The sequence below is a fragment of the Mytilus trossulus genome, chromosome 13 (genome assembly GCF_036588685.1).
Source record: "Mytilus trossulus isolate FHL-02 chromosome 13, PNRI_Mtr1.1.1.hap1, whole genome shotgun sequence".
Classification (NCBI taxonomy): domain Eukaryota; kingdom Metazoa; phylum Mollusca; class Bivalvia; order Mytilida; family Mytilidae; genus Mytilus; species Mytilus trossulus.
The window spans coordinates 12,987,186-12,999,751 of record NC_086385.1 but is presented as its reverse complement, the minus strand read 5'-3'; the positions used below and the strand labels follow the sequence as shown (position 1 = coordinate 12,999,751).

Here is a 12,566-nt window from a genome sequence, read left to right as displayed (position 1 = left end):
TGTCTTAAATATTTAGATACAATAAAAAGAGTGATTTGGGCAATTATTTCAGGGCTTTCTGGTACATTTGTACACACATTGTAGAATATTGGGCGAAAGTGCCATTTTTAACAAAAAATATTTATTATATCAGTGATGATTATTTTAATGATTTAAAATCGTTTTAAATGATTTAGAATTTATTTTTATTTTCAGGTGATCAACATTACCAATCATACTAAAGGGAAGATAACTGTGCAGTGGATGGGAGGTAACTCTAATATTATCAATGAATATTGTTTATCCTGACTAAGATTTGAAAAAAAATCACAACCTTTTTAAAAGCATTGAAATCTCCCACAGAGAAAGGACATCTAATTTAATCAATTTCTTTATTTCTGAAGATGTCAATCTTTTTAAGTTAAAATTATTTTGTTTAAAAAAGATGATAACTTTTGACCTTTTGCAGGACATGAGAAAACATTTTGTGTGATGCCTTTATCTATGGATATACCACCACTGAAGTCATGTGCCTTCCAGGTCACATTCAAACCTGTAAGTATTTTTGTTATTGGATATGTAATACAATGCAGAGTATAATTGTTGGAGGCCGTACAGTGACCTTTAGTTGTTAAATTCTGTGTCATTTAGTCTCTTGAGGAGCGTTGTGTCATTTGCAATCACACCACATCTTCTTTTTATGCCCCACCTATGATAGTAGAGGGGCATTATGTTTTCTGGTCTGTGCCTCCTTTCGTTCGTCCGTTAGTTCGTACTGCTTCAGGTTATAGTTTTTGGTCGAGGTAGTTTTTGATGAAGTTGAAGTCCAATCAAATTGAAACTTAGTACACTTATGTTCCCTATGATATGATCTTTCTAGTTTTAATGTCAAATTAAAGTATTGACCCCAATTTCATGGTCTACTGAACAAAGAAAAAGATAGTGTGAAGCTCAGGTTAAAGTTTTTGGTCAAGGTAGTTTTTGATGAAGTTGAAGTCCAATCAAATTGAAACTTAGTACACATGTTAACTATGATATGATCTTTCTAACTTTAATGCCAAATTAAAGTATTGACCCCAATTTCATGGTCCAGTGAACATGTAAAATGATAGTGCGAGTGGGGCATCCGTGTACTATGGACACAATCTTGTTTATATATAAAAGCTGAAGCCCTGCCTATTGATTGATTGCAGATGTCAATCTTAATTATAATGCATGAGCAAAAATTCATACAAACAAAGAAAGCAAGCCAACCAAACATTTCAACTACATGTTTTATGAAAATATAAAAAAATTGCTTAATCTTCACCATACTGTTAAAAAAAATGTTAACTTTACAGATACATCAATTGTGTAGTTTTGCCTCTCTAATTTTCCTGTATTTCTTTGTTTAGAATGCACCAAATCAATTTTACGGATCAGAATTGGAATGTTTTGCATATTACAAGAGTTTAAGAGATTTCCGTCTGGTAGAAGATACAACACACTTTCCACCGTGGTGTTTAAATCTAACTTGTTCAGGTATGTTGTGTTGATAATAGTAAAGGAAACATAAGTACTTTGAAAAAAAACCACCTGCATTATTCTTAAACAAAAAAAAAGTTGCTGAGATATGATGAACTTAAATTGCTCTGTCAACTGTCATGAGTGTAAATACAATGCTGTAGATTGAGAAATTATTATGATGAAGTGCAACAGAATGAAAATTGTGGATTCTTTAAATGATTTGTGTGTGTATCAATTTTTAGTGGATGGTGAAAAATAAATTGCTTTTGATAATAATTAGATTTTCCAATTCAAAAATGTCTGCATTCAAACTTTACAGAAAATTACCACTTCCCCATAATTAAAATCCATAAAAATTGGGAATCCACAATTGATAATATATTGGCAGTATCTCTAAGAGTAGATTGCAGAAATTGTCTTTTGCTAATAATATTCTACTATGAAATGTAAAAAAAAATATACAGAAATTCAGAATGCATTATTTTAGTAATTAAGAATTCATGCTAACAACTGAATGTTTAATAATCTGTAACTATTAAACAATTTTTTCTCTCAGGTCAGACATTCCTGCCAAACAATGAGACATTCCTACCCAGATTTACATTAGACACATCACGTTTGGTATTCCCAGCTGTAAACACCAAAGAATCAGCGTACAGAACGTTACAGATGAGAAACAATGGGACAACACCTATCTTCTTTGATGTACAGAAAGATCCAAACAAGTAAGTAAAACCATTAGAGCTAAATTCCTAATGCATGTAAATTAAGATTTTGGTTGGCTTTCTTGCAATATATAAACATTTGCTCAAGCATTGTAATTAAGATTGCAGCAATATTAACCTTTAATATCATGGATACTAATTAAACATAAAAGTTAAATTCTGTAGATAGTGCTCTATTTTTCTATATTTGTAACTCATTCTTTTACTTGATTTTCTAACAGTTTTCCAGAGATAATAGTCTTTTTGATAAAATTATATATTTTGTTTAAACCAAAAAAGTTTTCTGGAGGAAGTAATCTTTTTTAACAATAAATAGCTTTTTTAAAAGAAATACATTTTTGTATATTTTCTATTTCAGTGTTTATTCTGTGAAGCCTGCCAAAGCTTTGATGAAAGGTGAAATGATGACCTTCGTTGTGAAATGTACACCAGCAGAGGTCAGAACGTATAAACATAACTTGATGTTACGGCTGAATGACAATGAAAAGTACAACAAGGTAAGAACCAATCAGAATTATAGAAATTAATGATATGTATGTGATAAGGTCAAAATGTACCAAAAAGAGAACCAATCAGAACTATAGAAATTAATGATATGTATGTGATAAGGTCAAAATGTACCAAAAAGAGAACCAATCAGAACTATAGAAATTAATGATATGTATGTGATAAGGTCAGAATGTACCAAAAAGAGAATCAATCAGAAGTATAGAAATTAATGATATGTATGTGATAAGGTCAGAATGTACCAAAAAGAGAACCAATCAGAACTATAGAAATTAATGATATGTATGTGATAAGGTCAAAATGTACCAAAAAGAGAACCAATCAAAACTATAGAAATTAATGATATGTATGTGATAAGGTCAGAATGTACAACAAAAGAAGCAATCAGAAGTATAGAAAATAATGAAATGTATGTGATACAAGTCAAACGAGGGGAACCATGAATTCTAATGATCAATGAAAGGCAAACTTTCTGTAGGCTTTGTATGCAGAGTTTGGCCAAACCACAAAATCAAATACCCATGAAAATGCAAGTCTTTCTCAATCCACGAAATTTAATACCCACGAAATCAATGAATCCACAGTTGTCAGCTATAAAAGGTCCTGAACAAATTTCCACCAAGAAAACTAAAACAATCTGATTAATGCACTAACCAATAGAAAAGAAAAAAAATGAAAGACATGGACCAAAACTATAGTATAACTGGCTCCTGATATGGGACGGGTACAAACAGAATGTGGAGCAGTTAACATTGCATATAGAAGCCAATTGTAAATCTGCATTTTAATTTTGTGAACCATCAATAAAATTGAGAATGGAAATGGGGAATGTGTCAAAGAGACAACAACCCGCCCAAATAAAAAAACAACTGCAGAAGGTCACCAACAGGTCTTCAATGTAGTGAGAAATTCCCGCACATTTTTTGCAGTTTCAAAACTAGTTCCTAGGTAGAATTGTTCTGACTTTTATGCCCCACTTAGTGGCATTATATGTTTTGCTCTGTGCATCCGTTCGTCTGTTAATATGTTCGTTCATCTGTCTGTTCTGATGCAGGTTAAAGTTTTTGGTCAAGGTAGTTTTTGATAAAATTGAAGTCAAATCGACTAGAAATTTAGTACATCTAATAAAAAAACATGTTTCGTATGATCTTTCTAATTTTAATGTCAAATTAGAGTTTTAACCCCAATTTCACAGAACATACAAAATATGAATGTGCAAGTGTGACATACTTGTACAATGGACATAATTTTATTTCTAAATCATTTTTCTTTCTTTCTTGATCTTTCAGGAGCTTGAAGTATGGGGATCGGCTGAATCCCCAGAAGTCTTGTTAGATACAGATGGATGTTTATATTTCAGAGAAACTTGTATCGGAACATTCTCAAAACAATGTTACACCATCAAAAATATTTCTAGGATACCTCTAAGGTATGGTTAATTTAAAGTTTAACCTATAAACTCTGACCCTGACCTCTAACCTCAACCACAATCCTAAACCTTAACCTTCACCTACCTTTGAGGTCAACAAATAAACGAATATTGCATTTCAAGAATGTTTTTACAATTGAATTTAAACAACTTTTCTTCTTTGATATAAGAATCCTTGAAGTTTTTTCAAATTTTTTCAAATTTTTAAATGTTGAAACTGAAAACATTTATGCAAATATTTTTAAGTAAAATAAAACCCAGCAATATTTCTGATTCACCTCTATATGTCTTTTGTCTTTTAAAGAACTATTCTGTATATTGTTTGTTAACAAGACGGGGAAAAATACAAACCCTAAAAAAATTTAAATAAATATACTTATTGACATAGAGAGATAATTTTTTATTCATTTTGTTTTCAGATTTGAATGGAAGTTTAAATTTGCAGATAAGAAATTATTGTCAGTAACTCCAGATTGTGGCATCATTCAGCCAAATGAAAATCAGGTATGTTTTAATCTCAAAGGCACAATAACTTTATTTTAACTTAGTTGAGACTTGTGGCTTTATTTGCCCATATTATGGGTGAGCTGTTTAAAAAAATAATCTTATATCAACCAACATTTTTCGATTAATTTCATAGTTGGAGCTGTTTTGAAACAGTTTGAAACTGCATTGCCTTAATTTTTTCAGAGAATTCAAAATTTTGCTTTTTCTTGTGTTGTAAAAAAAATGTTCTTGTGTTCACACATTTATTGAAAAGTCAATTTTATACAGATTGTTACAGAATATTATTTTAGTAGACCAAACCAGTTTACTGTGAATTCATTGTTTTTCTTTTGATACCAATTTTAGTGGATTTTGTGGGTAAAGATAAACCACAAAATTGAATTTTCAATGAATGACAAATTTATCTGTAGGTGTGTATACAGGTTTTGGCAAAACCAATTGAATATCCATGAACTTGCAAGTTTTCCTTAGTTTTCCTTAATCCAAGAAAATTGGTACCCACGAAAATAAATGAATTCACAGTTTCACAAGAAACAAAAAGACACCTAGTCGTAGAGAAAAAATATGCATCATTTTAACAACAGACATAAGTCTTTCCAATTTGACAAGCTCTAAATCTCCATAAGTCTGCAAATGTTTGATTAATATAAAGTCAGTAATATTTTTTTTTTGTATTTTAGACACATGCTTGGTCATTTACTCCAACATCTAAGGAGAAATATGTGATGAAGCCTAGCCTGATTGTCTGGGGACAGGGATTCAGCAGTACATCGTCTGGTGGAAAGAAAAAGGAATTTAATATTAGAGCTATTGGTGAAGGCACTATTGGAGATATCAAGGTAATAGCCAAAGAAAACAGATATATAACAGCGGTGGATCTAGGGGGAACCCCTCTTTATTTTGGACGATCAATGCACTTGAATGGGGATATATAGTTGGAACCCCCCTTTATTTTGGAATATCAATGCATTTGAACGGGGACATATAGTTGGAACCCCTCTTTATTTTGGACAATCAATGCACTTGAATGGGGATATATAGTTGGAACCCCCCTTTATTTTGGAATATCAATGCATTTGAACGGGGACATATAGTTGGAACCCCCCCTTTTGTCCTAGGTTGGGAACCCTCCTTTTTAAAATGGCTGGATCCGCACCTGTATAATTGTTTCTTGTCCTTGGCAAAAAAAAGGGTTTACCAGCCTAACCTCATCAAATCTAGAAACAATTCTTATGTATTAAAGGGAAAAAAAACAAATATAGTTTAAAGTCATAAGAAACGAGTGACCGGTGAAAAACAATGCTCTTCCAATTCTGGAACCAATGCATACAAACATCATAAGCCTAGTCTTCAGTGCAAGAATTTATCATTTTTTTTCGTGTAAATTTCGTATAATCGGCAATTTTTTCTTCAATCGGTCAGTGTTGTTGTGAAAATATGGCAGGTAATTAAAGTTAGTGTTTTGAGGTAGCAATACACAGTTAGGAGTTTAGTTTCGCATTATGGCCCCTGTGGATTTTTCAAATAGGAAAGTTATTGTGTAATAAAATTCATTTTAAGACAAATGAGTGCTAATTTAGCCTTCAAAGATGGTTTATAAGAGCATCAAGATTATTTTTTACATGTTTTATGGGCTGTTTTCTGTTTGACAGTCCGTATTTTCATAGCTAGACCGGCCATCGGTCCAGAAATTACTGTACTGTTTACAAACACTCTTTTTCTACACGAAGTTTTTGACGCAATTTTACAAAAAAATGAGACGAAAGACATATGATTTTCATTGGATTTGCTGAATGGTATATGTACAAAGTTTCAGAAAAGGTATTACTTCAAGGGATTGAAATTCTAATTTTAGCCAAATTTTGGGGAAATATGTGACATCTTTCCCCCCCTTTTTGCAATATTTTATAACAAATTAATGCAGATTGTTGCCATGGATACACCAAAAAGAAATTATATTTTACAATTTTATATACTGGAAATAAAATATATGGAAGATTCTGATTCCATACATATGCCCATATATGACACAAACAGTAAGCTTGATATTGCAAGAAAGCAATGAAAAGGGAATGGTAAAATTCATAAGGGCAAATTTTAGTACTTTTTCCTAACTGTTTATTGCTACCTTATGGCATACTTACCAAGCTCAGAATTGTATAATTTAAGAGTTTTCATGCCACAAATCTATTGATATTTAGATTCAAAATCAACTTCTGAGTAAATTAAGTGTTTAACAATGACAATATGTGTCAATTTTATTGTTTACAGTCCTTAGCAACCAAAATTAGACATTCTGACACTAGGCTTATATTTGTACTCTATCCGCTTAACGCTTGTTTCTGATGGATTGGGCTGCATGTAGTAGCCTAAGTATTGAACGCGTTGGTTTTTTTCTTGCGAATATATCAAGTTATTGTTTTTATCAAGATTTCATGTTACATTTTGGCATATATTAAATGTATAGTTAAATCAGATGTAAGAAATTGATTCCCTATCACCAAGTTTTTTAATCAAGTCTTTGGTATGGAATAAGCATAAAGATTAACATTTTTATGCTTAAAATTGCTAAATTTTGTACAATGTTGCATCATGAGAGATCTTATTATGATATTCAACATAAAAAAACTGACAAAAGAGGTACAGTTTTTAAAATTCGGCTAAAAATTGAGGTAGAGACAAGATTTTACACTTTGACTTGGCACCTTTCTTAAAATCAGTTTTTGTCGCGTTTCAGTGTCAACTGCTAACCTTCATAAAATATTCATTACTCAACCAATTTTCAAAAATAAAAGGCCATTTTACTCGTTTTAGCTAGCAGAACTCAGAAAATAATTTAAAAGGGAGAATTTGAAAAAAATATTTACTATTAAGGTAGCAATACACAGTTAGGAGTTTAGTTTCGCATTATGGCCCCTGTGGATTTTTCAAATAGGAAAGTTATTGTGTAATAAAATTCATTTTAAGACAAATGAGTGCTAATTTAGCCTTCAAAGATGGTTTATAAGAGCATCAAGATTATTTTTTACATGTTTTATGGGCTGTTTTCTGTTTGACAGTCCGTATTTTCATAGCTAGACCGGCCATCGGTCCAGAAATTACTGTACTGTTTACAAACACTCTTTTTCTACACGAAGTTTTTGACGCAATTTTACAAAAAAATGAGACGAAAGACATATGATTTTCATTGGATTTGCTGAATGGTATATGTACAAAGTTTCAGAAAAGGTATTACTTCAAGGGATTGAAATTCTAATTTTAGCCAAATTTTGGGGAAATATGTGACATCTTTCCCCCCCTTTTTGCAATATTTTATAACAAATTAATGCAGATTGTTGCCATGGATACACCAAAAAGAAATTATATTTTACAATTTTATATACTGGAAATAAAATATATGGAAGATTCTGATTCCATACATATGCCCATATATGACACAAACAGTAAGCTTGATATTGCAAGAAAGCAATGAAAAGGGAATGGTAAAATTCATAAGGGCAAATTTTAGTACTTTTTCCTAACTGTTTATTGCTACCTGAAGCCGAAGTTTACCGATTGTCACCTGGTTGTCAACAATCGACAAAAAATCAACAAAAAAGCATGGAAATTGAGCATGTGTTTAACATGTAAATTCAGATAATAGTTTATTTTAAGGACATCCATGCGTATTGTGATCACTGGATTTTTAGGAGATGGGTCACATTGAGGTCACCTTGCATACGGAAGGAAGCAAATAAAATAAAGTAAACTTCTTTTAAATATGAATAAATTAAAGAATTTTCTTCGGAAAAAAATGTATACGTACATAAGTTTTATAATGAAAACTATCCATTGAGTTATAAAAAAACATATGCATTTTTTTTTTATTTGAGGTGTCTTATGACTTAAAGGAATCCACTGACAATTCTTTTAGTGGTTATTTTGTAAGGATATTTTCGAAAATTCACTTTTTTTTCTACAGTAGATAATTTTATTGTGGCAAAAATTGTGATGAGAAGGATGTAGCAAAAATGTTGAATATTTTGAATGCATTATTTACTTGCATGAAGCATTTCTAGAAATTGCTATGGTTTATATTTCACATTTTTGTACATTTATATCATACAATTGTATTAATTAATTCAAGCAAAACTTTTTGATTTAAAGTACATACATTTTTATAGATGTAGTCTTTGAAAATAGACATACATTTATATACACAAAAAAAATAATTGAAAAAGATACATAAAGCAAAGATTTTAAAGTTTTGTGTGAATTTTGAAATCCTGCAATCTAAAGTCAAAGACATATTCATAAGTGGATCTTTTTATTTTTTTCCCCAAGATTTCAAGAATCAATACTTCATATTTTATTTTAGGCTGACCAGACATATATTGAATTTGGGGATGTTGTGGTTGGTAGTTCAGCTTGTAAGACTATTACAATTTCTAATGAGAGTACATGTAGTCTCCATTACGAGCTATTTATAGAACAGACGATGACTGGACCTTATCCAGAGGAGCTAACCTTAGATGACAGAATAGGTAGGAGATTATCTTCTAAATAAATTCATAATATAAAAAAGAAGATGTGGTATGATTGCCAATGAGACAACTATCCACAAAAGACCAAAATGACACATTAACAACTATAGGTCACTGTACGGCCATCAACAATGAGCAAAGCCCATACCGCATAGTAAGCTATAAAAGGCCCCGATAAGACAATGTAAAACAATTCAACCGAGAAAACTAACGGCCTTATTTATGTAAAAAAAATGAACTAAAAACAAATAAGTAACACTTAAACAAACGACAACCACTGAATTACAGGATCCTGACTTGGGACAGGCACATACATAAATAATGTGGCGGGGTTAAACATAAGTCAAGTTTGTGGCAGAGTCTAGCCTGTCAACACTGAGGGTGGGAGCTTGAACACATAAATCTTAATTGTCATACAAGTGAGAGGTTAAGCTAGCTGTAAAACCAGGTTTAATCCACCATGTTCTACATAAGAAAAAACCTGTACCAAGTCAGGAATATGACAGTTGTTATCCATTCGTTTGATGTGTTCGTATGTAAAAAGAACTGCCAAAATAGTTTGTGAGATATGAAATATACCTGCTTAAAACGCATGAACGCAGTTTATGAACCTCATAGAAATTTATAAAAGACATGATATATAAGCAATACTATTAGGGATTTAACTGAAATTTTATGACAAAAAAAGTATTTGAAAATTTTTAAAAGGCAAGAAATTATAACTTGTGTTTGTTTTATTACAGCTCTTCAGTTAGAGAGAACAGAAGGTATCTTACCAGCTAGATCTAAACATGTGATCATGGCAACTGTGAAACCAGTCAGACGGGTCCAGTACCAGTTTTCTGTTTCATATAAACTTGTGACACCGGAAGGTACCAGTATAAATATATATTTTTACTTTAACATTAAGAGGTCAAAGCAAAAAAATGTTTATTTATTTAATAAAGCCATGAGGTTTAATTAAAAAAAAGTGATTTCCTCTTGAAAATGTAAATGCTTGAATATATCTCAATCTTCCTAAACAAATTTCAAGTAGAATCACAATAATTGCAAAATACTAATTTTGAATTTGAAAAAAAATACACAATAGAATTTTTGAAATTTCAATCAAAATATTTCAAATGACAAAATGTAATGTTGTCCTAAAAAGAAATAGATCAAGAGAAAATTAAAACTTAACAAAGAATGAGAATTCAGTCTTAATTTTGGAAAATTGATGAATGACATAAGTTTGAATCTATTTATAGCCACAACATCACATCCGACAGCCACAGAACCTCAACATTTGTGTCATGTGTTGACTACTGGAGTGTTCCCTGTCATGGCCGTCACTGATGCACGTTGCTATGGTAGTGCCATTGGTATTAGTAAGAAACAGTTATGGGGTCTGTTCTCTCTAGACAAGTAAGTATTGAAGAAAAGAATTACACAGTTTTCATAAAAGAAAATGTTTACTCATAAATGCTCTTTGAAAGATTTTTCTCCTGTACCTGATTTGGGTTGGGCAGGATCATTAGTACAAATCACAAATAATGTGCCATTTTAAAAAATATGTCATCTTGACTGAATGGGAAAAAACCCATACATTTAAAGAATAGATGTATTTTATTCTATTCAAGAGTTTTTTTTTAATGCCCTAGCTGTAGGTGATTGCGGCATAAAGTGTTACCCTAGACAGTCCACCTTACAGTCTTTATATCATTCAGTCTTTCAATCCAATTATAGTTAATTTGAAGCTTGATTGTGGGCATTTGTTTCCTCAGACACATATTTCTATATTTTGGAGATAGATTTTTTTCTTAAGTCTTCTTTTTTTTTTTTATTTCAGTATGAACGTTTGTTTGGATTCAGATCCATCTGCTGAGGAACTGAGATACAGTGTAGCTACAAGGCACAGGTAAGGATAATCTACAAAACATCAGGAGTTGGTTTCATAAAAATATTTACAAAAATACTTACAACTAAAATTAGCTTAGCTGTATTTGGCACCACTTTTTGGAATTTGGATCCTCAATGCTCTTCAACTTTGCACTTGTTTGGCTTAATAAATATTTTGATATGAGCGTCACTGATGAGTTTTATGTAGACGAAATGATGTCTGGCGTACAAAATTATAATCCTGGTACCTTTGATCATGTTGATAACTATTGATCTTACTAAGTTTTCTTTTTATCTGTTATATAAGATATATAACTTGTTATGGGTTCATTTTTCTGGGGATAACAATTTTTATGGATTTCCTTGGTAATGGTAAACTACAAATTTCTAAACTGTGGATTCATTATTATTCGTTGGATACCAATTTTCGTGGATTTCGTGGGCACAGTCAAACCACGAAATCAAATATTCATCGAATGATAATTTTTGTATAGGTTTGTATGCAGACTTCAGCAAAACCACGAAATTAAATATCCATGAATATGCAAGTTTTTCTTAATCCACGAAAATTGGTACCCACGAAAATAAATGAATCCACAGTATTCAACAAAGTATAAATTTTCAATAGGCTTGTTTTCAAAGTTTGTCAAAACAATGAAATCAAATACTGTCGATTCATTTATTTTCGTGGATTGTTAAATGCTTGTATTTTCATGGATATTTGAGTTAATCATGGTTTTGCCAAAGTCTGCATACAAACCTATAGAAAATTTACAATTCTTTGAATATTTTAATTTTTGTGGTTCACCTGTAACAACTGAAGACAAGAAAATTGTTATCTAACGAATATGCATCAATCCACAGTATCCCTGAAAATATAGGAATCCACAGTATCCCTGAAAATACAGGAATCCACAGTACTGTTAGGCTACTGTTTATATATATCTCTATTATTTCACTGATGTATCGGAAAAAAATTATAAAAGTAAACTTTTTCACAAATTTTTTAAATATAAGTATATTCTTTAGTCCTCACAAAAAAAACCCTGAGAGTTTACATGAAAGCTATATTACCTTTTTTTAAAAATTTATATATATATGTGTTTAAAAATTTAAACAAAACTATTTGTGTTTTTTTCAGTCACCATAGACGGCCACCAGTCTACACGAGAGCTATATTAGACTTTAACTTCAGTGCCGCACCAGTGGGAAGTGAGCCGTGTATTGTGAATTTGATGTTTGAAAATACAGGAACTGTAGCCACAGATTGGTAGGTTTTATACACAAATTTATATTACATAAAATTTGATTTTTTGCAGCACTGGGTCGATACCTCTACTGGTATCATGAACTCGGTAGTCAGTATTTTGGTACTGACATGATCTATAACAATATTTTTTAAAATTGCCCATTTATAAATTTTGAAATATAAAGAAACAAAGGTTTCAACTCCTGCAGTCAAAGTGGCCTATTTTTAGGTCCTTTTTGGTTATATAACATATAGCTCTACAA

The 12,566-nt window shown here is 31.2% G+C and overlaps 1 protein-coding gene across 2 annotated transcripts in view; it reads left to right on the top strand.

Moving 5' to 3' along the window:
• LOC134693976 (cilia- and flagella-associated protein 65-like) overlaps positions 1-12,566 on the top strand; it is a 52,267-nt gene that overhangs the window by 15,869 nt on the left and 23,832 nt on the right. For both annotated transcript variants that reach the window (XM_063554962.1, XM_063554961.1), the window contains exons 16-28: positions 196-250; positions 449-534; positions 1,374-1,500; positions 2,042-2,210; positions 2,569-2,707; positions 4,007-4,146; positions 4,566-4,650; positions 5,334-5,492; positions 9,011-9,176; positions 9,920-10,048; positions 10,424-10,580; positions 11,005-11,073; positions 12,196-12,324. In XM_063554962.1, coding sequence (XP_063411032.1) covers positions 196-250; positions 449-534; positions 1,374-1,500; positions 2,042-2,210; positions 2,569-2,707; positions 4,007-4,146; positions 4,566-4,650; positions 5,334-5,492; positions 9,011-9,176; positions 9,920-10,048; positions 10,424-10,580; positions 11,005-11,073; positions 12,196-12,324 — 1,610 coding nt within the window. The remainder of the gene's footprint in view (positions 1-195; positions 251-448; positions 535-1,373; positions 1,501-2,041; positions 2,211-2,568; positions 2,708-4,006; positions 4,147-4,565; positions 4,651-5,333; positions 5,493-9,010; positions 9,177-9,919; positions 10,049-10,423; positions 10,581-11,004; positions 11,074-12,195; positions 12,325-12,566) is intronic.